This window comes from Aethina tumida, chromosome 3, assembly GCF_024364675.1.
Source record: "Aethina tumida isolate Nest 87 chromosome 3, icAetTumi1.1, whole genome shotgun sequence".
Taxonomy (NCBI): Eukaryota; Metazoa; Arthropoda; class Insecta; order Coleoptera; family Nitidulidae; genus Aethina; species Aethina tumida.
This window is the reverse complement of record NC_065437.1, coordinates 29,976,580-30,001,118: the sequence shown is the minus strand read 5'-3', so window position 1 is coordinate 30,001,118 and position 24,539 is coordinate 29,976,580. Positions and strand designations below refer to the sequence as shown.

Here is a 24,539-nt window from a genome sequence, read left to right as displayed (position 1 = left end):
AGATTCTAAAGTAAAAAGTTACTATAATTTTGTCCAATGAAAAATAAAAGTGATTTCAGAAAGTTTGCAATTCCAATGTAATTTAAATATTAAATAAATATGTATTTTTAAATATTCTCCCAAATTTACTAACTAAATTGAAGTAAATTCGAAATAATTTAAACCAGAATATTTACTAACAAGTATATATCTAATAAATAAAGCATAAAACAAAATGAGAAATAAGCTCTTTTAATTAGCTTACACTTTGTGTCACTTCTCATTTTGCTCGCAATACAAATATTAATTTAAATTAAAACTAAAGGCATACATTTGTGGTCCCTAATTATAATATTTACACATATATGACTTGTTTGCAGTATAAATTATTTTATTATTATTTTACATTTGCCAGCAACACAAATATTAATTTAAATTTAAACTAAACACTTACATTTATGGTCCCTAATTATAAAATTTATATGCATGTGGTTATTTTCCAGAATAAATTATATTTACATATCAAAGATAAAAATTAATTTATACATTCCGCATCATAAAACACAATGGGAATGATTTTTTGAAAGCCTTTACGAGATAAACACCGAAAGACAACACAACTCACAAATAGCTTAACGATAAAAAAACGCTCGTATGCTAACGACTGAGACAATTGCCCCAGTATTCATTTTTTCCCTTCATCCCGGGACAATTTTTTCTGCAGACTCCATTCTTGAACTGAAAATCTTACAATTGCAAAAGTATTTTATGTAGCAATGAAATTTTATAGTTGTTCGATCTTAGCTATTTTATCTCGGTAATTCTGCATCAATATCTCTTTATTGGGTGCATAAATGTTGAACGAGACCCCGCACGACTGCAAATGTATTTTTATGTGCTTGATCCCATCTTCGCGCAACCTCGAACACACATAATTGTGTGCCCGACGAATTTTATTATGATGTGCATGGGTTCTTTTGTGTCCAAGTTTATCAGGTTAGTGTAATATTTTGTGTAAATTTTTAATGGCGTTTAATCCTATCGGGTATTAATAACTTTCATAGCCGATCCGGACCGATTGTGCAATCAATGGTGTGTGTGTGCGCGAGGCAAACATTGGAAAGTCGGCCACTTCTAACGGCGAGATGAAATTTCACGTCGAAATTTCGCCGGGGAAAATGAAAATGAAATCACGAGGACCGCCAAACGCAATTTTCAAATAATTGATGAACTGCTCGTCCTCCCGTAAAATGTAGAAACCCGAATTATACTTGTAAATAGTGGCGGGTCCCGAGTTGACCCGGAAATTTTTGCTGAATTGCTTTAAACTCTCACGAATATTAATCAACGGCACCGCGTCCATTTACGAACTGTTGTTAGCGACGACTGCCGACGCCAAATTAATAGGGTATGAAGTGGAATAATTCGAGATCCATTAAAATCTGATTGTAACTTTGAAAACAATACTTGGATTTCCCGCGATTGACTTTATTGTGCTGAATTCCGTCTTTAATTGTCACTTAATTTCGTTAATTTCCATCTGGCGCTTTCTTTACGTGCCGTTGTAATGGGATTTTTAATATTCGATGATGAAATATAACAATGAACAGTAATTTAAAAACAATGTTACTTGATGGATGACGACATTTGTGAAATTAATACATACACAAAAAATTTAATAAAACAAAACAAATGTATATAAAATAAATCAATCAAAATGTTCGTCAAGAATTACTGTAACAAAACTATTATTATATTGTATTATGTTATTTACTTAATTAAATTTTGCAGTTCGATGTCAACAAAGATTAAAAGACATTCATAAATAAATTAAATAAAATTTAACAAAACAAACAAATAAATATAAAATAAATCAAACAGTAAAGTGCTTGTTGACCAAAAAATTTCTGCAGCCAAAAATTACATATTATTACGTTATTTACTTAATTAAATTTTGTTCTCGAAATTTAAGGTCGTGGTTCTTCATTTACTAACTCGTTGTTATTTTATATTTATTAAAGAATTAAAGTTATTATCATTGGACGGAATTAAAGAAATTTTAATAATTTGCCAGAAACTCTGTTCCAGTGACGTTGAAATTTCGAAAGAAGTTAATCGTGTGTATGAACGCTAAAACCCAAGATATCCATCTCATTTTAATGAAATTAAAAGAGATTTAAATTTAATCTGGTTTTATAGTTTCCATGAATGCCTTTGCGGAGAAATTCCGCACTTTTCTTTATAATAAAACTTTATTGAATAACCCAGATGCAAAATATACCATACAGTTATTTTGACGCTGTGAAAATTGAAATGGTATAATTTCAGTTTTAAATTTATTTAAGTGAACCCATTCAATTCAATATAGTATTTTCCATCTAAACGATGTAACATCACTTTTCAATTTATTGATTTTTAGCTAAAATAAATATAAATTAGCATAATGCTTCAATTCATTCAGTGGTAAATACTAAACAAAACAATATTTGTTTTAACCTCCAAAAATGTATAATAAATATATCTTTTATTTTAGCTAAAATTATTATTTCACATATGTAACCTAATAAAATCAAACTATGTTATTGTATGCGCTTCATTTTGACGTTTTATATTATAATAATACACAATATTATTTAATTTTAATTGATTTGATATAATGTTATTCTGAACAAAATTTACTTTGTTATTTTCAAAAATTTATATTTTTATATTATATATATTAATCATTGAGCATCACTGTCCCTTAAAATATCTTTAAAAATGTACAATTGTTATTTTAAATTTAATATTACAAAAAAAATTGTCAGCACAAAGAAAACTGGTAAAAACACCAGAAAGCCAGAACGGGGCTACAACCAATCAATTATGCTACAACTCCTGCCCATCACCGTTTTTGGTGACTTTCAACTTTAATGCAAAGGTTTGTAACCCCAAAAACGTTACAATTACAGTTAGAAAAAATAGATGTTCAATTAACTATTGAATTAATTCAATAACGTCTTAAAGATAATTTACAACCACATGTTTCTGCTCGAGACCCGACTGGTGGATCATCAAGGAGCCCTGTTAAATTTTGACAGAAAGTCATCAATAGGTAGAAGCGGATTGGAAATTAGTATTTTTTTATTGTTAAACAATTCTGTGGTATACTCATTTTTTATAATTTTTTTTTTTATAATTTTTTCATCAAAAAATGTAATAATAGACTTCTTCCATATAATTTTTTTTCTCAGAAAATAAATATGATAAATTAGATTAAAAAAAATAAAAGATTTTGGCTAATCAATCCAAGAAACGTGGTATACTTTCCATTAATAATGTCTTCTTGGGAAACATTCCCCTATTCTTCTAAAGCTGTCGACATAAGTTCTGAGTTGCCAATAACATTTTGAGGAGCTCTAATTCTTCTCTTAAGATATCCCATAAGTGCTCAGTGAGATTAAGATCTGGTGAACAAGGACAATTTAATTCGGTCACACCCTCAGATTCTAAACAATTCTTGACACCTCTTCAGAGGTTACTACAGGTTGTAGCACTAATTCAACATTACTTTGGCCCTTTAGTGAATGAATAGATTTTTGATTTATTTAACGCCCTGTGTTACCCTACCTTGTATACAATCTCCCTCCACAACATGGCTTGTTCTGACAGAGCAATAATACCCTAAGTTCAGTTGACACTGTATTTTTGTGTTTGAATTTAATTAGACCGGGATAGCGCGTACGCAGTCCCGACTACCAAAAATTGTGCGCACGAGTTATCCACATTAGGGATAATCGCAGGGGTCAGCCCTATCGTGGTGCAATGAAAGGGCCTCTTCCTGAGGGAACCGCCTTACTGATCACGGTTGACCCCTACGCCAGGTAAGTATGCCAATTTTTTGTCAACTCCAGCCTTATTAGCCCTTTTGTCACAATAATACCAGTGAGATGTACTACTTACTAACATTTCCTATCACAAAAGATTTTCAAATATGATAAGCTCCAGGACGGATCCACCTTGTCGTGGTCTTGGTATCAACATTTTATAAAGATTTTCTTCAATTTAATAATGGAAGAAATCAAATTTAAGAATTTATTCCTGTGATTTTTGCATCACACAATTAGTTTTCTTATAAACTTATAAATAATATTTTCTTCTTTAAAAAGATAGAAGTGCTGAGAAGTGATATCGCACCTTTTGTGATTGGAGTCACTAAACACTGATTTAGTATTTACTTTTATGAACTAATAATTTTCCTTTTACATGAACTTAACAAAACGAGATACTCTATAAAAAGAACTTTATAGAAGAATTTACATATTCTAACTTAACCTAACCCAACCAGATAGCGGCAGATGCTTATAATTCAAATGAGTCTGTGATTATTTTTTGTATGGATCTGGCGTCAGTTGGGTCCTAAAATTATAAAAAAGCATAAATTTTCATAGAAATGTTTAACTAGATGAAAAAGAGGCTATATACTATGGACTTTCACAATATGTATAAGTCCAGTTTATATATAAAGTTTTTGATATACAACAACTGCACTTCAAAATAAGTTCAAAAAACAAATTTTGAATGAAAACTTCTTAATTAGTCTCTGTGTCATAATAGTATGAAGACCAGAGTAGTCCAGAGCCTAACAACGTAACACCCAACAACAACAGTCGCCTCCTGTAGTTACTCTATAAACGTCTATCATATAAAAATTATGTTTCTTTACAGTTTTAGGACCCAACATACGTCAGGTCCATAACAAAAAATAATTACAGACTCATTGGAGTTGTACCTCTCCACGGAAATCTTTAGTAAAAGGCGAAAGATTTATTCGCTTATTGAAGAGATACCAGAGTACCGAGTACTGCTCGACACGTCGGGTTACCACTACCTAACGTTTGAACACCGGTGAATTATAAGCATCTGCCGCTATCTGGTTGGGTTAGGTTAAGTTAGAATATGTAAATTCTTCTATAAAGTTCTTTTTATAGAGTATCTCGTTTTGTTAAGTTCAAAAAGGAAAATTAATAGTTCATAAAAGTAAATACTAAATAAACGTTTAATGACTAATCACTAAAGGCACGATTTCACTTCTCAATACAGTGGCACTACTATCTTTTTGAAGACGACTATGTTTCATCATCGGGCAGTACCGCTCCACAAGCCTGTGGTGGTGGGAAACCAACGGATCTAACTGCTAGTCCAATCCTCACCCAGGAAGGTCCTTGGGCCTTCCTCAGATTGGACTTGTTCTTCCGGACCCAGTTGACAGGGGGCTGGCATCTTTGTCAGTCCCGTCTTCTGGTTTAGTATGTGTAATCGCATATGTGTAATCGCATATGTCAAACATTTGATTATGATCTCCGGATCGGCACCCGGAGAGGGGTTTTTACATTTTCCCCTCTCTGTTCCAAAAAAAAAGGACTATGTTTCTTATAATTTAACAATAAATTTTAATTGTGTGATGTAAAAATTATTGGAGTAAATTCTTAAATTTTTTAAATTGAACAAAATTTTTATAAAATGTTGACTTCAACTATCCGAGTCATTACTGTACTTGAAAATCTTTTGTAATAGAAAATGTACCTGGTACATTTCACTGTTATTATTGGGTCAAAAAGGCTAATAAGGCTGAAATTGTCGACAAAAAGGCATACTTACCTGGCGTAGGGGTTAACCTTGATCAGCAAGGCGGTTCCTCCAGAGCGAGGTCCTTTCATTGCACCACGAATGGGGGACCCCTGCAATTATCCCTAATATGTATAACTCGGGCGCATTTCTGGTCTTCTGAAAATCCCCCACATAAGGCATTTTAAATAAAATTCGCAAATATATGTCCACTTCACTATTACTATGTGAAATTGATACTACATGAACAAATCTTACCATGCATTTATATCTCTTATCAAAAAAACATTCAACTAATTTTTTTCCATGAAAAACAATTCTTTCTTGTGAATACTGGATGATTCCACGTTTGGTTGTGTGTATATTAAAGTACCGCCAAATTAACTATTTGACATTTACGGCCCAAAACAATTTCCATTATTCTTCAATCACGCAGCTAAAACATTAAGTCGGTTTACTTTTAATGGCAATATATTCCCATCAGATAGATGGCGGACATGTGGTATAACGTTTCTCGGCTACAAGACGTAATAAAATCTGAAGACGGAACCCGCGCAGGTCGTTCATTATGTCCTTCGATGCTTTTACCACCCAATTTTACTAGCACTATCGACTAATACTGAACCGATAATATTTTTACAGCCATTTTACGAGATAACCAGCACCTGATTGCATTGGACGAGATGAATTTAAATTCATCTGTAATGTCTTTGTTCGATACTCGGCACTCCAATAAAAATTCAAATTATGTTACAGTAACATGGGATTTGATTCGAACCGCATAATACGATCGCTCCAACGTAACCGCTTATTTAATGTCGGCGGGCATTATGAATTCGAAATAAATTACGGGCTAGGAATTTTTCATTAGAGCTAGTGTTAAAAAACACAACCAGCGTGGAACAACTAAATGAAATAAATTTATTATTTTAATTATTTGACATATTTATAAAGAGTCCTGAAACACTTCACACGATTTTAGATTATAAATTATGTAATAAAAGAAATTCATCTCTAGGTTGACATCCCTTGAGAAAATAGATGAAATACCCAAATTTATTAATAGAAAGTAAAGGGTTATTGTATAAAATTTATAAATCAATCTCTCTAAAAGTAAAATATAAATATAATCATCCTTTTCAAACTTATTACAAAAATTTATATTAAAAAAATTACTTTAATTAATTTTTAATGTATTGTAGTAAATTATTTTGTTTTTAATGTTAATTTTTATTCTAAATTGCTGCTTTTAAATTTGTGAAAAAAGTAACACTAAAAGCAAAATAAAATTTGTATTAAAAATGAAATAAAATTACTTATTAAATTTTAAGTATATTGTAGTGATACATCATTCAAAAATTCTATTATGTTTGTGTTTTAATACAAAAATTGGCATAATATAAGATTATAATTTTTATTTTTAATTTTATAGGAATTATTAACACTAAAAATAAAATAAAATTATAATTATTATTTTGAAATTTATTGTAAAAATTTATATTTCGAATAAAATAAAATTGCTTGTTAAATTTTTAGTATAGTGAATTATTTTATTTTGATTTTATTTTATTTTTAATATTATTGTTATAATAAATTATAATTAAATGTATAAATTATATTACAATAGTTATTTATTATTTTAACAAAACACGACACACAATATTAAATTAAAATTCTGAAACAAGATAAATTATAATTTATTTATAAATGGTAGTAGTAGAAAATTTAATTCGACACTCAAAAATGTTATTGTTTTCGTTTTTATTGCAAAAATTAACAATAAGAGTAAAATAAAATTTTAGTTTAGTGTAACGAATTATTTTATTTCAAAAGTTAATATTTGCATCAAATTTAAACACAACAAAATCATTTTATTTTATTTTAATATTAATTTTAATTTTATAATTTATTTTAACCACAATTATTGCAATTAACTTAAAAAACAATAACAAGGTAAATGATAATACTACAAGCTTCTACTTCCCGTTTGAAAATTTGATAACATCTATAATTCTAAAGGGGATCAATTTAGAGATCAAATTCTTTCAATGTATGTCAGTGATGTCATTCTCTCTAAAATTTATATATTTCATATTTTTTAGAAATATTTCCATTAATTAACGTAATGAAGTTATTCCATTTCACTATTCTACACTGTAATTTTTAATAATATAAGAAACCGTTTTTGTTGCAAAATGTTGACAAGAAGCTAATGAACTTAACTTAAAGTTGTTATTTTATGAGCACCGAGTACTATCTAAGTGACTCTTTCTAGGTTCGATAAATTTCCTTTCCGAATAAGCGACTTACACATTGAGTTTAGTTTATGCCAAAAGTTACAGTGAGAATTAGTACTAGACACATAATGCGGATGAAAAAAAAAGACCTACTGCGTGTTGGAACAAATTTTATAGAGGTATACAAAGTTGGAGTCAGTTATTTGGAATTAACTTTTTTAATACTTAACAATCACATTCAGTTTATAAAAAAGAACATATTAAAAAACAATAAAGCTACGCAAATTATCTATATTGTACTTTATTCAATATTATTGCGTAAGGTGTATGTCATAAGAGAGAATTATCGACATGCAAAATAAGCCCTCCTCAAATTTAGATACAACAAATTTGTCTCGTTTCGTAGTTTCTAGACAGATGATTAATTATCAAGCACTATCATCATACGGATAAATGTAAAAATTGTAACTTGCACAAGTGAATCATTTCAGAAAAATAGCTTTGAACTAATAAACCTTACCGTAAACGGCTTTCGAAGAAAACAAGCGGCGGGTATTTACGTTAGAATGAAATACGTGTATGTTTACTACGTAGTAAAGCTCTACGTGATTTTTCGAACAAGCATGTCGGAGAAAAGTTGCAAAATTCTATTTCAAAGTTAGTTTATAATCCTCTTAGTAGATACGATCCCCAGACAGATACTTTTCCGTATATATCTTGACATTTACTAAATGCACCACTCCTATTTCCGAGATTACCTGCACATCTAAACATATTTAATTTCATTGTCCATGACAAACGTTGCTAGATGTCTTATACAATTCAAAAAACGATATTGCATTAATGAAATGTAATAATAAATTGATTGATAAATATTGGACGCATTTAAATTGCCTATTTTTTGATATTTGAATAAACACGAAACACAGCGTCCCATAAATCGAAACGAAATTAATTTAAAACACATGTGTATGTATACCTACACTGAAATTAAAATAATAAATTTTTCCATACAATTTAAATACATTTTTGAAACTGGCCTTATCGAATCGTTTTCGTGTTCGCTATGCGATACCATGTAGGACAGCTTTACTGTTTATTTTTAATTTAGTATAAAATAGAAAAATCAACATAGATAAAATTTTCATGTGGAGTTTAACCGAAAAAAGGGTTGGAGCGCAAAAAATTCTTTTATCAATATAATGTCCCCCATACGCCGATGGATTTGTCATAGATTTTCGACTATTGATTCGTCGCGAAATTTATTACGACTCCCGTTCGCTTATATTTGTTTAAATTCCGTCGTGACAGAATGCGAATTTATGTCGACGATTAATTTGATATATGGCATTGTTTGATACACAAAAATTGCATACACCTACCATGAATCCAGGCACGTCCACTTTTCCATTTCACTCATTTATGTGTCGTTTTCTTTGCGACGATCCAAGTATCTTTACGATTTATATCAGTATTTGAATCATATTGGTTTGCGTTGGAATATCTTTTGCAACATCGGTGCCTTTAATTAATTAGCAATCATTTTAGTGATACAGCAAATATTTTACATGTATAAAATGTTTACGACGAGGGATGGTTGGTTGGTCCTTGGTAAATAATGAAGAAGGAAGTTGCATGCCGTTGTTTTAATAAAAACAAAGTAATTAAAGCGTAACTGCATTATGTAGTTTCGAGCTTGGAATACAAACAGGAAAATGTAAAACAAGCGAATGCGTTGTAATGTATTAGACCTAAATTCTGAGATTAAATTATGCACGTCTTTTGCTATTAAATGAGAACGTGAGGCTTGCATTTTTCATTAAAACTTAATTAAGTTAAAAAATGTTTGGACGAATTATGAAATTTTTAATATCAATGCAAACTTTGTATAATAAAAATGTACGATGAGCGAAATGTCGATTCGTAATTTAAGTTAGTTTATGACGTATTAAATTTTTAAATATTCGTTTAAATATAATAAATTATAAAAGACTCCACCTCAAGTTACCATATTATTAAGAATTAATAAAATTTATCCATTAAATTTTAAACATTTCGAAAATTTCTTTATCAAACTTTCTTAAAATTTTCACTTTTATATTACATTACTTTGAAATTACTTGACAGTAATCTACTTTCAGATAATTTGATATATTAAAAAAATTCTTTTTCATGCGAATAACGGACCAATTTTAATTTTGCCCAGAATTCCCTTACATTTCTAAAATGCATAATTAAATTCTTACACCACATCGAAAAATCATAATCGTGTTGATCGCGACTGGAAGTTTAAATTTATAATTCCGGTGTAAATATACGTGCTTCCTCGAGTAAATTCCGTTTTGCTACCTACGCAGATAAATGTCAGTTGTTCGGTCTCCCCCGAGCGGAAAGATGACAAATTCAGGAATTACAAAGCTGAATTAACTGTGACCTGGTTATGTTTAAAAGTTTCCGGATTAAATTGGGCGTTTATCACAATAAATCATCGTATTACTGGTTCACAATTCAAATTTATTCCGTTCTTCGGCGGCGAACACGGACGGTTCAGTTTTAATATCAGTTTAAAAATTAATGCTACATATTTTCATTTAATTTTGAAATGTTAAATATTGCGCGCGCGCGCCTATAATTTACGAGTTGGCGAATGTATGATATCCGAAACGGTTTGCTTAGGGCCGCCATATGTTTTATGTGTCTGCATAAATCAATGTGTTTCACACAACATCATTTTTCTATAAAAATACAGTGTATCTATTCCATTAATATTCGACAATGTCCCTCTGATTATTATAAATCATCTACGATATCGACTGTTATGCTTAATTATACTAGGTGTTCCTTAGACATAGGACAACAATTTTAGGGGCCTTTTATAATCTTTTCACTCTTTAATGAGATTTGAAAAACTATTTTCAACTATTATGATTCTCAACATAACACATGTTATAATGTTTTCAAAATATAGGGAAAAATTCCCAGTTTTAACATCGATAATATATAAAGGCTATTTGTGAACTATTTATATTTCTTGAAACAAGGCGACTTTTCAAAAATCTTCAAAAAAGAACATATTCTTAGAATAATTCAGTGAATAAGCCCGTGATAGTTTTCCCTATTTTTAGAAATCATTGTTTACAATTATTGTTATTTTTTAAAAATTTTGAAAATTATTATATCGTCTTTTTTCATAGGAATAAAAACAATTTTCAAAAATTATCGAAAAACAACAAAAGTTTTAAAATAATTCAGTGAATAAACCCCTAAATTATTACTCTACATTTAAGAGACACAATTTACAGTTATTTATTTACAAATTTTGTTAAAAAAATTATCTCGTTTATCTATGAAACAAAACCGTTTTCAACCCCCTATTTATAGTTATTTTTATTTTTTATAAAGATTGATGAAAAAAACTTTTATCTAGGGAACAAAGGAGTTTTTCAAAAATTTTCAAAGGATAAACATTTTTAAGCAATCCAGTAAATAACCCTCAAATTTTAGACCTATATTTATTCTACATTATTTACGATTGTAATTGTTTTATAAATCTTGTTGAGAATTGTGATCAATTTTTCAATAAAGCGATAAAAAATCTGTTATATTAAAATTAAAGGAACAAATAATTCTTAAATGAATCCAGTGGATAACGTCCTGAATTTTAACTCTATATTTATTATTTATTACTCTTGTCTTGTTAAAAAACTATCATCTATGTCTATAGAACAAAGCTACTTTTAAAAAATCGTCGAATGCCAACAAATCCTTCAAATAATCCTATGAATAAATTCCCAAATTTTTACTTTATATTTAAGAAACACTATTTACAATTATTGTTATTTATATTAATTGAGTAAATTAATATTATCACTTTTATCTGTGGAACAAAATACTTTTTAATCATCATCAAGGACAAGAAGTCTTAAAGTAATTTGTGTATCTTTTTGAATTTTACCCCTACAATTATTAAAAATTGTTTGCAGTTGTTATTCGTTAAAAATCATGTTAAAAACATTATCTATGGAGCAAAGGTATTCAAAAAAACATCAAAATACAACAAATTCTTAAAGTATAAACTCCTGAATTTTAGTCCTATATTTATTAAACACTATTTACAATTGTCATTTTTCAATTGTTACTATTAAAAAGTCATTAAATGACAACAAATTCTTCAAATAATTCTGAAATTCCGAATTTTAAGTATATAGTTAAGGACCACTATTTAGATTTATTGTTTTTATTAATTTTATTAAAAATCAAATGGTTTTTAGTAAACAATCAAAGGACAATAACTAATCTAGCGTATACCCTTCCAAATTTTAATCCTATATTAATTATACACTTTATATTTGCAGATGTCATTTCTTATAAATCTTGTTAAAAAAATATTATTTTCTTGGTGTATGAAACAAATTTGCTTCTAAAATATAATATATCATCAAATTCTTCAAATAATCCGGTGAATAAACTCCTGAATTTATACTGTTTATTTAGGAAACACTATTTACTATCATTGTTATTTTTATCAATTTTTTTAAAAATTATAATCGCTTTTGTTTGTGCAATAAAATGATTTTTAAAAAATATTCAAAAAACAAAGTAATCCTCTATTTACAGTTTTCATTTTTTAAATCATTTTGAAAAATTTTATCATTTTATCTATGGAACAAATGTGCTTTTATAGAAGTATAAAAGGACAATAAATTCTTCAAACAATCCACTTAATCACCAATTTTTATCATCAATTTTTATCCTAAAATAATAGAAAATAGTCTATTGAATAAAACGGTTTTTCAGAAATAATTAAAATTATCAAATAAGTAATTCCCTGAATTTTTGCATCAAACAGGAGAACAAGCAGGAAACACTTTGTATAGTTGCAGCGATGTCAAAAAAGTGCAAAGTAATTATTTAAAGCTTAAATAAAATCTACACCGCTGATCTAAGCGAATATAAATAAGTCCTGTTTTGCATATGGGAATTTTCGGCCGTTCCCATGCAAATAAAATTAAAATCTCATCCCTAGACATAAAGGCTCCTGATATGTTTATAAATTATGATCTAGTGACCTCTACGCCTGACTGTAATGAAATCGATCCTGTTCCTTATATGCTCCTTGAAGTAAGTGTTCCTTGTGACGAACTTTTCATATACTTATAATCAAATTTTAATAAAAACTTTTGTTATAATAAACTTGCCAAGTTAGAGTGAAATACAAACGTAATTAACTAACTTGACGAAGTTTTACATTAATACTAAACTTACAATTAGTTATATCATGTTGCATATTTCATATTTGTTGAATGGAATATAACCAACTCTATGTTAGTTACTTCATGTGCAGATTGTTTTTGTACACTTTTTTTCGTGCCTACTGACGTGACTATTTTTATTCCAGAACGGCGGCGCCAAAGACGGATTGGACATGAATTTGGGGCCGGCCTGGCAAAAAGGCTACACTGGGAAGGGAGTTGTGGTGTCAATTCTAGATGACGGCATCCAGACAAACCATCCGGATCTGGCCCAGAATTATGTGAGTACACAAACAGACCAAAAATAAAAAAACAAAAAACGCACGAGCAAACAAAGAGAAAATTCAAACGCGTTCGGTTTTATGCACTTCAATAAAATGACGGCTGTCGCGAATCATAAACCGTGAAACGGAAATTTGTCGGTTATGTGCTTCGGTGCAGCGTTGATTTTTGCTGCGAACGTCGAGCGAAAGGGTTGTGAATGGAGGACATGTAAGAACGGCGGATGTTTTATTTTCATAAACTGTAAACTACCAAAAAACTGCTTCGGAAGTTGTTTTCAGTATACATAAAATTCATTGAACAAATCGACTTCTGGTACTACCCAATTAATTAATGCCACCTCTCCCAATTTGTCCTTTAAAATACTACTGCAACTTTTGGTAATTTAAAACATTATTAACTTCGGAAATTTATAAATAAAACAACAAACTTAAACCCAGAAAATGTACCAGAAGTTGCCGTCATAATTAAAACATGCCCAGGCTTTTGTTTTCCACGGCTTAAAGGACTTAAATTGGTAGGTAATTAATGTCGCAGTGTATGAAAATTAAAATTAGTAAGCATTAGTGTGTGTAATTAAAATTTTCCGAGGAAGACGGCTTTTTTCCCAACGACCACGGCTCAAGGACTAAATTACACCTGTCTTTATACCTGTAATATAATAAATTATTCCGCTCTAGGCGTTCTGCGACGTAATTAATAATTAATAACGAGAAGCTGTTGTAATTAACGCAACTTTCAAAGTGCTAATAATAAACTTTGGTTTTTAGTGCATACCATGAATTTTGAGACAAAAATGTTATTGCGTATTTTTTAACAAATTTAAATTAAATTGTTATAAAATTGACTTCAGGCGTAATGTAGATATTTATGCGGAAAATGAAACTTCTAAATTAGTTTACATTGTAACGAGCATTCACATGTTAATTTTGATAGAGGAGAAAATCTCTAACTTTTAATCACCTTTTGTTAAATCAAAGTTTGGATTCATATTTACTAAACTCCAGAGTCGAATGGAATACATTAAAATACACACCATGTTTAACCGATTGTAAATCGAAAAGTGTGTTGAGTTTATAGGATCACATTAAGGAAGTAAGCTCAGTGATTACAGTTAAGGAATTGCAGCAATGCTTGTAATTTGAAAGTGCAATATGTGGCGAGTTTAGCTAATTACTAAATATACTTTCGTGTACCCAGATTGAGACAACCCCATCCCCCGAATGGTCGCGGAATAGTCTCTGTGGTAGACCAAACTGGTTCGGTGTTTAGTTTCGTCCTGTTTGCTCGAGAAATAAAATAAAACTTTCCCACAGAAGATTATCCTAACTTACTTGTAATAGGCGATTATAAAGTTTGCTGTGCAAATTACAGCAAAAGATCAAGTTACTTGTATGTCTGCCCGGTGTAAATTTCAACTGTACATTAACTATAATCTAATAACTTGCTCCCTTCTATAACAACGCTTTTTAACGGGCATTGTTTTTTGTTGGCTCGTTCAAAAAGCACATAACGTAACAGTTTTATGTGGGTTTAATCTTCACTAATCCAATTATTTTTTCTGTGGCTTGTCTGAACTATGTAGTCAAAATAACAGCATCAAGAAAGTTTGACACATAATTGGAAAGTTAATCTAATTTTCTTTTTCTTGTTATCGATTAGTTTAATTAAAGTTTAATATTCTGAATTTCATTATCTATTCGAAATCTCATGTGAAGTTAAGAAAGGCATTTCCTTGCTGTGGCGATATTTTATTTTAAAACTCTACAAACTTTACGTAAGTAGGTTTAAATTTGTTCTGTCAATCTTAAGTTTTTACTAGATATTTTAATAAAACTGTTGACACGAAGATTTTATTTTGTAGCCTGCATATTTAGTTTTTTTAACCTTTGACGTAGCTCCCGATGATGTCTTAAAATCGAAACCAGAAGGGTTTAAAATTAAAATAAAACAGGTTACTGTTACTGTTTTGACTCAAAAGTTTTTTAGTGGATTTTCTCATCATAAAAAAATAGTAATTTCATAGAAAGTTAATCTATATTTCTTATGTTTATTGTCAATTAGTTTAATTAAATAGTATTATATTACTTTGAATTCATTTTAACTTTTGACATGGAGTAAGAAAAAGCACTTTTTCTAGGGTTTTGTTTTATTTTAAAACTGTACAAACATTTATTTTTTTGGTTAAAATTTATCCAGTGAAACCATAACATTGTACCATATTTCTTCATCAAAATTTATTATTTTAATTATTATCTTAAGAAAACTGTTAACAAAAATGTTTTTTGTTGTAATCTCATATTTCGTCAATTTTTAACATTTGAGCTAGGCTCCTAATAATGTCCTAAAATCTAAACGTGAAGAATTTAAAAGTAAAATGAATATTTTAACAATCAATTAATCAACAATCAATTATTTCAATCAAAGTATAACATTTTGAATTTTATAATCCATATTAGCCGTCGATGTGTAGTTAAAATTTATTCAGTCCAACCTTTAAGTTTTCGATATATTTTTTCATCGTTATTTATTATTTTAATTGCTATGTTAAGAGAAATATTGACAAAAATGTTTTTTGTTGTAAAATATGTTACATATTTAATCTTTTTTATGATTTAGCTAATTATCTAATTATATCCTAAAATTGAAACGAAAAAAGTTTAAAAATAAAAAAAATATATCTTTTGAAAAATCATTTATTTTAGTAAATTTTTATTTGTAATAAAATTTAATAATAAAATAAAGTTTTAAGACTTATACTAATTCAAAATATTTTGAAAAATCAGTAAAAATTGTACTTTCATGACTTATATTTACAATTTGTTTTAGAAAATTTGGTTATGTAATAAAATTTAATAAGAAAATATAAACATAAGATAATTCAGATATAAATAATTTTGTTTTTTAAAAAACTTTCAAAAAAATCAGTAAAAATGGTACTTTCGGGATCTAAATTTACCATTTGCTTTAGAAAGGGTCTGTAAAAAAAATTTTTCTTATTATAAGAATATAATAATTTGAATTTTATTAATATCAACTGTCGATGTGGAATTAAAAAAAGACCTTAAAGTTCTAACTTTAGATTAATAAATTACAATTTATTTAATACAACCTTAAGTTAATATAATACTTCCTCATTACTATTTATTATTGCTACTTTAAAACGACTATCGACAGAAATGTTTTGTGTTTTAATATTTACTTCTTAATCTTTAATAATGAACTAAAATCGAAGTATTGTATTTTTGAATTAAAAAATAAGATATACCTTTTTGATATTAATGAATAGTTAATTTACCTTTATATTATATTTGATTAACATTTGTCACATGCCTTCATCCGAAATGGTAATTATAAACTATTCAAAATTGATGCGAAACATTGGCATACATGCTAGTTGGGGTCTACATCTGACGTTCAATATTTAAATTTCATGCAGAGCGTAACACGCAGCTCCTGCTTATGTATGTTGCCTCCACGGATATTGTGGAGTTGGCGTACGTGTTAGTTTATTTATTCACTATTTACATATTTCCCTTAATAAGACAAACGGTACATTGATGAGTCGGAGAAATATGTAGTGTGCACGTTAATTTCCATATTCAAACAATTTTCAAACACGGTTTGCGGAGCGAAGTAACTAATGCAATTCGGGCAACGTTAGCTAGTTGTTTGACTATTTCGTTATTCGTAAAGGCACCGTGTTTAGTAATATATGCTAATCTTCAAACATAAACACTAGGCAAAACTGTAAACAGAGGAATCGATAATCGGATGACAATGAACACGTTTTGGTTCGTTAAACGGACGCGTACCGTGCATGTATTTTTTTCCTTTGTGTCATCAGCTTTCGGCTCCAGATTATATTGATCAGACAATGGTAATAAGGTTTACCGAAACTGCGGGTTGCGGATGTTACTATATTATAACATAAAAAAGTTTCGCTAATGGAAATTCTTTACCCATGTAAGTGAAAAATTTTATGAGCATCAAGTTGTTAGGGCGAAACTTTTTTAAACGCCACGGGTAGAATGGATTCACTACACTTTTATTATTCAATATATAGGTTTAGCAAAGTTATATCACATCTTCTCGTCTAAATATGATGCACCTCTAAACTTGGTAAAAATCAATTAGAACTTGTGGCTGAGGGGAAACAACCTTTTCGATATCAGTTTAATAGATGTTGTGCGGTAGTTTAAACCCAATTACACTTTGATGATATCCCTTTATCTTGATTATGTTTGCAAATGGCTTCTGAAAACTTATAATACTCAGATACACCAGAAAATTAAGGCTGGAGAGTATCTTAGATCCTTGTATATATTACGGACTACAACATTACTATTGGGATGGTCGTTGATGTCGAATGAACGACATACAACCTCATGAATATGTTTAGTGAAACATAGTACATGACGATATACTTAATTATTGTGATCATGGTGGAAACATTTCCAATTATAAATCAAATAATTTTAGTATGTTCATTTCAATCTTTATGTTCAAACTGTTCAAATAATTAAATTTTCTGATTAAGAATTGGTAGAACTATTTTAATTTGAAATGTTGAATAATAAATAGCAAGTACGAGTTAAATTTGAAGGAAGTTTGTCCATCCAACTTTAACTTTTAAATGAAATTATCCAGTACAAACCAGTTTAAGAGAATTGTATCATGTTTTTATTTAATTAATATTCTTTGTTTCAAAGTTTCGCAATCACTATCTAATGTTTTTGAAAAATTAATACTACTTTATTATATTTATATTTTAATTTCTGAGTTTATGTTAATCAAAATTTATTTAATGCTCTTATATTATACATTATGTGGTGAGGAATAGTCTATTCGCTAGTATAGAAAGTGAATTGAAAGCAATTTTTTATATAATATCAAATTGATTTAAATATACTTCTCTATCTTACAAGGGTAACCGTTTCTCATTCTTAGCGACCCTTTGCATATTGATTATACTATTGAATGTTTATATATACAGAGTGATTAATGGGGAAGGGAAAAAGTTATTAATTTCGAATTTATACAGCAATTATGACTTAACTTGATTTTACTTTCCAAATTTATTAAAAAAAAAAAAATAATTTCTCTGGAAATAGAAGTAGTACAATTAGAAGAACTTTGTTATTTTCAGTAAAAGTTTCTTGAATTTTTAAATTTCACATATAATTACAAATAAAATTGCTAATCTATTTCCTATACCTAAATTCAATAGTTTTTAAGTTTGCTATTTTGTTGTTTTCACTGTTTTGTTTGTTTCTCATTCCTTATTTATAAAATGAAACATGACAGAACTTTTACTAAGTTTATCAATAGTTAATTATTTATAATAATAAAATATTCACCAGTAAATAAATTGAACATACTTAATTTGGAAAAAAGATTTTTACAGTTGTATAAATAATTTTCTAGAAAAATGAAACTGGACCTATTAGTTATATACTTCAGTTTGTGGTTTATATGTTTTTTTTATAAAATCAAGTAAAAAATGAATACTTCTTCAATTTTTGGAAAACTTAAATAATTCTACTAAAATTAACTAATTTATAATTACTATGAACAGGGTCTAGTGTAATTACTTTACCTTCATCATTAGTTATTTACAAAAAAAAATAGTAAATCTTAGTAAATAGTTTTTAATAACTGAATTATGTAATTGTCTGTTATATGTTATATTAGAAACATTGTGTTCATTTATTTTTGGACCGTCAATATTATCAATTAATAAATAATAGGTTTATCAAATATTTTATAATTTTGTAAGAAAATTTGTTCTTGGTGTACCATATCTCACTTACTTATCACACTTTCGATGTTTAATTAATTAAATTTACGTTCATTCAATTTTGACATTGTTCATAACTCGGACTTTCAGAGAGAGAACAATTTCAATGTGCTGTAAAAGGCACGAAGATAAAAACATATGGAACATCGGTATCTATACATTTCTGAATATAACCTAAATTTACCTACCAAACCATGAAACATAACAAGCAAGCCAGAAGTCCAAGAGCAACTATCAAACATGGGTAGTGTTTCCTGTAAATTGAAAGTATAAATGATCAATTTTACTTTCATTTCAGACAAGAGCATTTCTAAATCATTTGGTAATGGAGCCGTCTGAGATATTTTTCGATCTTGGGAATTACGAGACGCCTATTATCAAATGAAGAGAATTTATGGGGCATATAATTTGTGTAAAACGTTTTATGTAGTTATACGGCGAGATGAGTGAGGCCTTCTTAATATTATTTATTATTCTGACAGATATAAATATGAAGTTCCCTCCGATGCTATCATCTTCGCCCATTTACATAAAATATGCATTTTATATGTGAATCCTATATACACTAACCGTATACATAAAGATCCTCCGGCGAATGGGGAACGAGTATACAAAGGAGGCGCATAAAGACTCAACTATTATCGGATGTGTATGGGTCATTTTGGGCGAATAAATAAAATATAAATCAATAGTCCAATATCAATAAGATGTCTGTATCGGAACGGGTTCAAAGTGAAAAGGACGTCTATTATCCAATCCATTTAAGCTTTTGTCATTTAAATGTGTACATACGTGTATATAAATAAAATTTTCGTTGCAGGATCCTTTGGCAAGTACAGACATAAACGGTAACGACGATGATCCAATGCCCCAAGATAACGGAGACAACAAGCACGGCACACGTTGTGCAGGGGAAGTGGCTGCAGTCGCCTACAATCAATTCTGTGGCATCGGAGTGGCCTACAATGCCAGCATAGGGGGTATGTGAAAAATACGCTTAAATTACCATTTTCATTGGTCGATTAATTCTTACATCTATTATTATGTTATCAAAAAACTATCAAAGTGTGTTAAGTGAATTTTGCACAAGGAATGTGTTGCGTGATAGAATGCCAGTACAAATTTTAGCACAAATGAGTTTTTGGATTATAAACCCCTAATTACGGTTTCCATAACCGTTACGTACGAGTTTCCTTACTATTTGCGCGATCGTTTGCATAAAAAGTCACTAATGCAAAATAGATGAATAAAAAAGCAATACATTGTGAACTATCTAAGCCGCATCTGGTATATGTAAAATATATGAATATTCATTATGATTCAGAATATATCGTTTACAAGAAATACAATTAAACGTGCTTTTGATATTCATTTTATTTATCGTTATTATGTAAAGTTTAACTTTGTTTTGCATAAAGTTGCATAGATGCTCGCAGGAACTATAGTATAGTCTCTATCTCTTGTCATCGTTACAGTTTCAGGAAAGTCACTTAAAAATTCTACCGAATTTACAATTTAAATTAAACGTACACAAATATATTCGCAGGTTCATTGCCTCATGAAATTTATTTCTATGACTTTTGCTTAGAAAACATTTTAGCTGTGTGGATTTAAATCTTGCTAGATATATATTATATATTTAGACTCTTAAATTGTTTATTATGATTTGGTTTTATTATATTATATATTTATATATAAAAATACTCACTTGCTTTTGACCATTATCAAAATTGATAAATTTAAAAAATAACACCATTTATTTTGGAAATTTTTATGTGTGTGTGAAATAAAAATGTTTCCAAGATGTAAGGAACTTCATTTACGTTTCTGCTGATGACTAGTTTTAAATTAAAACAATTTTTAAGTAAGGAATATATTTTTTAAATTTATTATATAAGAATCCTTGTTAAAAATGGACTGCCGAAACCTATTAGTACTTTTATTAGGTTGTTTTATTATTTGTTTAATCTCAAACGTAAAAGCTCTTCTACCTAATTGAAAAATTGAAATTTTTTTCTTAAGTTTTTGTAACTTTTGTTTAAAATAAGAAATCTGCTAATAAATATATCGTTTCTATTACTTACACTTTCACGTTTCTGATTGATAATAGACTGAAGAAACCGAGCTGGTTGTAATTGAGAACAAGTAAGAAGCAATTTTTTCATAATTTAGTATGTATTACCTATTGATACTTTTATTAGGCTGTTCTTTTGTTTATTTAGTCTAAAAATGACACGTTTTCAAACACAAAAGTTCCTCTGCTTCATTAGCAAAATAATAAATCTAATAAATATCTTGTTTCTATTATTTACATTTTTACATGCCTGCGTGCAAATGAACTGTAAAGCCTGAAATTAGTGTAAATGAAAACAATTTTTAAGTAAGGAATTATATTTTTGAAATTTAATATACTTTTATTATACAAATACCCTTGTCAAAAATGGACTTCCAAAACCTATTGATGCTTTTATTTTGTTGTTCTATTATTATTTAGTTTCAATATAACACGTTCTCAAACACAGAAGCTCTTCTGTCTAATGAGCAAAATACAAATAGATTTTACATTAATTTAATATTGTAATATTTAAATACTTTCTTCTTTTACTATTTTTCAATTCAATTCTTTTTCACGTCAAAAGAAAAGTATATATTTTATAATTAATATTAAGTCCCATTATGGGGCATCTTTTCATTAGATTTTATTTTTAGTCTTTAGAACTAGTGTTTTAACTATTTTTTCTCAACTTTTAAAATATATAAACTTTATTTAACAAGTTTTAGAATGCTTTTTGGATGCTATGAATTTGTGCCATTCATCAAGTTACCATATATTTCAGTTATTCAATGACGATAGTATTTAAACTAGCGGTCCCAGTGGAGATCAATCACGATTGAGATGAGTTATACTTTGTTAGAAAGGTAATTCAATTATCAATCCAACGGTACAATATTTCGATCAGGTTCCATGCAATTAACATTTTGATTCTGAAAATTGTTTTGAAATTTTATCAACTGTAATTCAATTATTTTTAATTCAATCGAAACAAGTTTACTACAATCATAATTTAAAAAGTTTAAAAAATTTATGCATTTTGATTACAAAGTTAAATGCAATTAAATTGGTAAAAGACATGTTCTAATTATAAAAACTGAAATAGAAGAAAAAGTCAGATGGAAGATGAAAATTGTCATATTAAAGAAAATAATAAATGATAATAAAATTTTAAATGACGAAATTTGAAAAATTAGTGTGTATTTCTTTTCGAAAAATTTTTGTTGTTAAATTTATTGGTTCATTGGTCTATTTTTTGATGAACTGGTTCATATATTAATAAAAATATATGCGTTTATCCATATCGTTTATATTATTATGCTGATTTCGTAATTCAGGTTAACCGTAATTTGTTAAATTAATTACTAAACACAGATAATAATAAGCTAATATTTACCATAATTTAGTTGTTTCCGCCGGACCGTATTGGAAGTGCCTAAATAAAACGGTGCAAATAAGTGGAAAATTTATTCATAAATTAGAAATGGATAGGTGGACTGTAGTACAAGCCACAAATAAACATCGATATTTTCAATTGCGGTTTTAGAGTCTGTGCACCGTTTGAAATTAAACAGTTATTACCGAATATCAGTTTTCATGTTCAATTGCTGGAAATTTCGAAAGGTTTAGGAATCACTAAATTACAAGCAGGGTGATGTTAGCGATAAGCAATAGTCAATTTAGTTTTCAGCAACATATAGTTACAATTTTTGATTCTGTTAGTGCGTATTAAATTAATGCATGGTTTAGTTATCAGTCAATGTGTCCAATTAGTCTAAACCGTTAATCGTTGTAATATGGGAATTTGTTATAAGCGTACAAAATTCACAACAAACATTAAATAATAATATACAAGTACATAATACAATTAAAGGCATTTATTATCACTGTTTGTTATAAAGTCAATTTTACGGCGGAATATGCATTTTAATGGCCGTAGAGTATGTTTTGTACGTAATAATTAAACGCTCGCAGCCATTGCGTAACAGAAGGTTTAATATGATGGCATTTCGGAGGTACGAATTCGGTCGTGCAAAAAACAAAAACTGCCCAACGATTTAATGCGATAAGTATAAAGGTCAGCTGGTATTGTTAATAAATTATTTTTATAATCCGTACATGCGGACAGATTAAAACGCTATCATTAACGCAAACTGTGCGGTGGTCCAAGCGTTTATTGCCACTACACATTCTGGTTCTTTTCGCCGTATTTCCGACACGATAATGAAAGATACGGGGGTTGGACTCATTTCCTTTATTACTTTGGAAAAGTATTTCCAGTTTTATGGTTCAATTATATGCAGGACCGGTACTATAAATGTGCCGGCTAATTTCGGTTCAAAATATTAGAGCTATCCATAATCAGATGTTAGACTCTTAGAAGCACCTTTTTTATCTGGCGCATTTCCAAAATTATAAAATTTAATACATACATACAATCGACTGCTCGCATTCAGTTTTTTTTTTGTGTGTTCATATATCATACAGAAGTAGAACCAAAGCAAGGTAGCCCCGGGTCGGGCTTTTTAACTTTTACGGCTCTTTTAACTTTGACTCCGCATGTTGCCTTCGGAATTCAAATACGAGCATTGTGCACAAAAGATAAATTACGATAAGACAAAGTGACTGGAGTTGAAAGAAAATGTGCTAGTCGAGGAATGCACCGACTTAAAGGATATAACGTTTCATATTTTTATTATTTATTGCCAAATAAAAACTTAAAAGTATTCCGTATTTAAATACTCCAAATGACACATTTCATTTGAATTTTGAACTTAATTGACGAATGTTTTCAAATTAAAATATACTGAAAATCAAAATACCAAATAATATTTTCTTTATACTTATTTAAAATAGAAAATTTTGGTAATTTTTAGGATTATTTCTAAATTAAAATGAATAAAAAGTCAATACTCAATTCCAAAAATTATAATTAATATTATTAAAGGATGTATTGGGTTTAGTATTCAATTTAATTTAATCAAAGCTTCGATTTTAAATGTTAATTATTAATCCGGGCATAATTTAATTTAACTAAAAATGTAATAGATACATTATAAAATATATTTTTATCTAATTTTAACATATTGTATATAAAATCTTAATATATTAAGTACAATAATAAATTGCTACACACATTGAAATTAGAAAAAAAATAATTTTGATATTCTTTGATAGTTTCCAAGTTAAAATGATTTGAAAGTCAAATTGAAAATATTATTATAAGATATATTTTGTTTAATATTAAAATTATTACAAATGTGTGCATAATTTAATTTAGCAAAAAAATATACTAGAATCAATAAAATATATTTACTATATTTTAAAAC

At 28.6% G+C, this 24,539-nt stretch overlaps 1 protein-coding gene and 2 non-coding genes across 6 annotated transcripts in view; 1 reads left to right on the top strand and 2 right to left on the bottom strand.

Annotated features, from left to right (window-relative positions):
- LOC109600751 (furin-like protease 2) overlaps window positions 1-24,539 on the top strand; it is a 323,673-nt gene that overhangs the window by 293,168 nt on the left and 5,966 nt on the right. For all 4 annotated transcript variants that reach the window (XM_049965263.1, XM_049965262.1, XM_049965261.1 and 1 more), the window contains 2 exons: window positions 13,222-13,356; window positions 19,978-20,137. In XM_049965263.1, the coding sequence (XP_049821220.1) occupies window positions 13,222-13,356; window positions 19,978-20,137 (295 nt within the window). The remainder of the gene's footprint in view (window positions 1-13,221; window positions 13,357-19,977; window positions 20,138-24,539) is intronic.
- Window positions 3,687-3,850, bottom strand: LOC126265171 (U1 spliceosomal RNA). Its single transcript, XR_007547713.1, has one exon. It is a non-coding gene; the product is annotated as a U1 spliceosomal RNA (small nuclear RNA).
- LOC126265173 (U5 spliceosomal RNA) lies at window positions 4,695-4,816 on the bottom strand. The gene has a single exon (XR_007547715.1). It is a non-coding gene; the product is annotated as a U5 spliceosomal RNA (small nuclear RNA).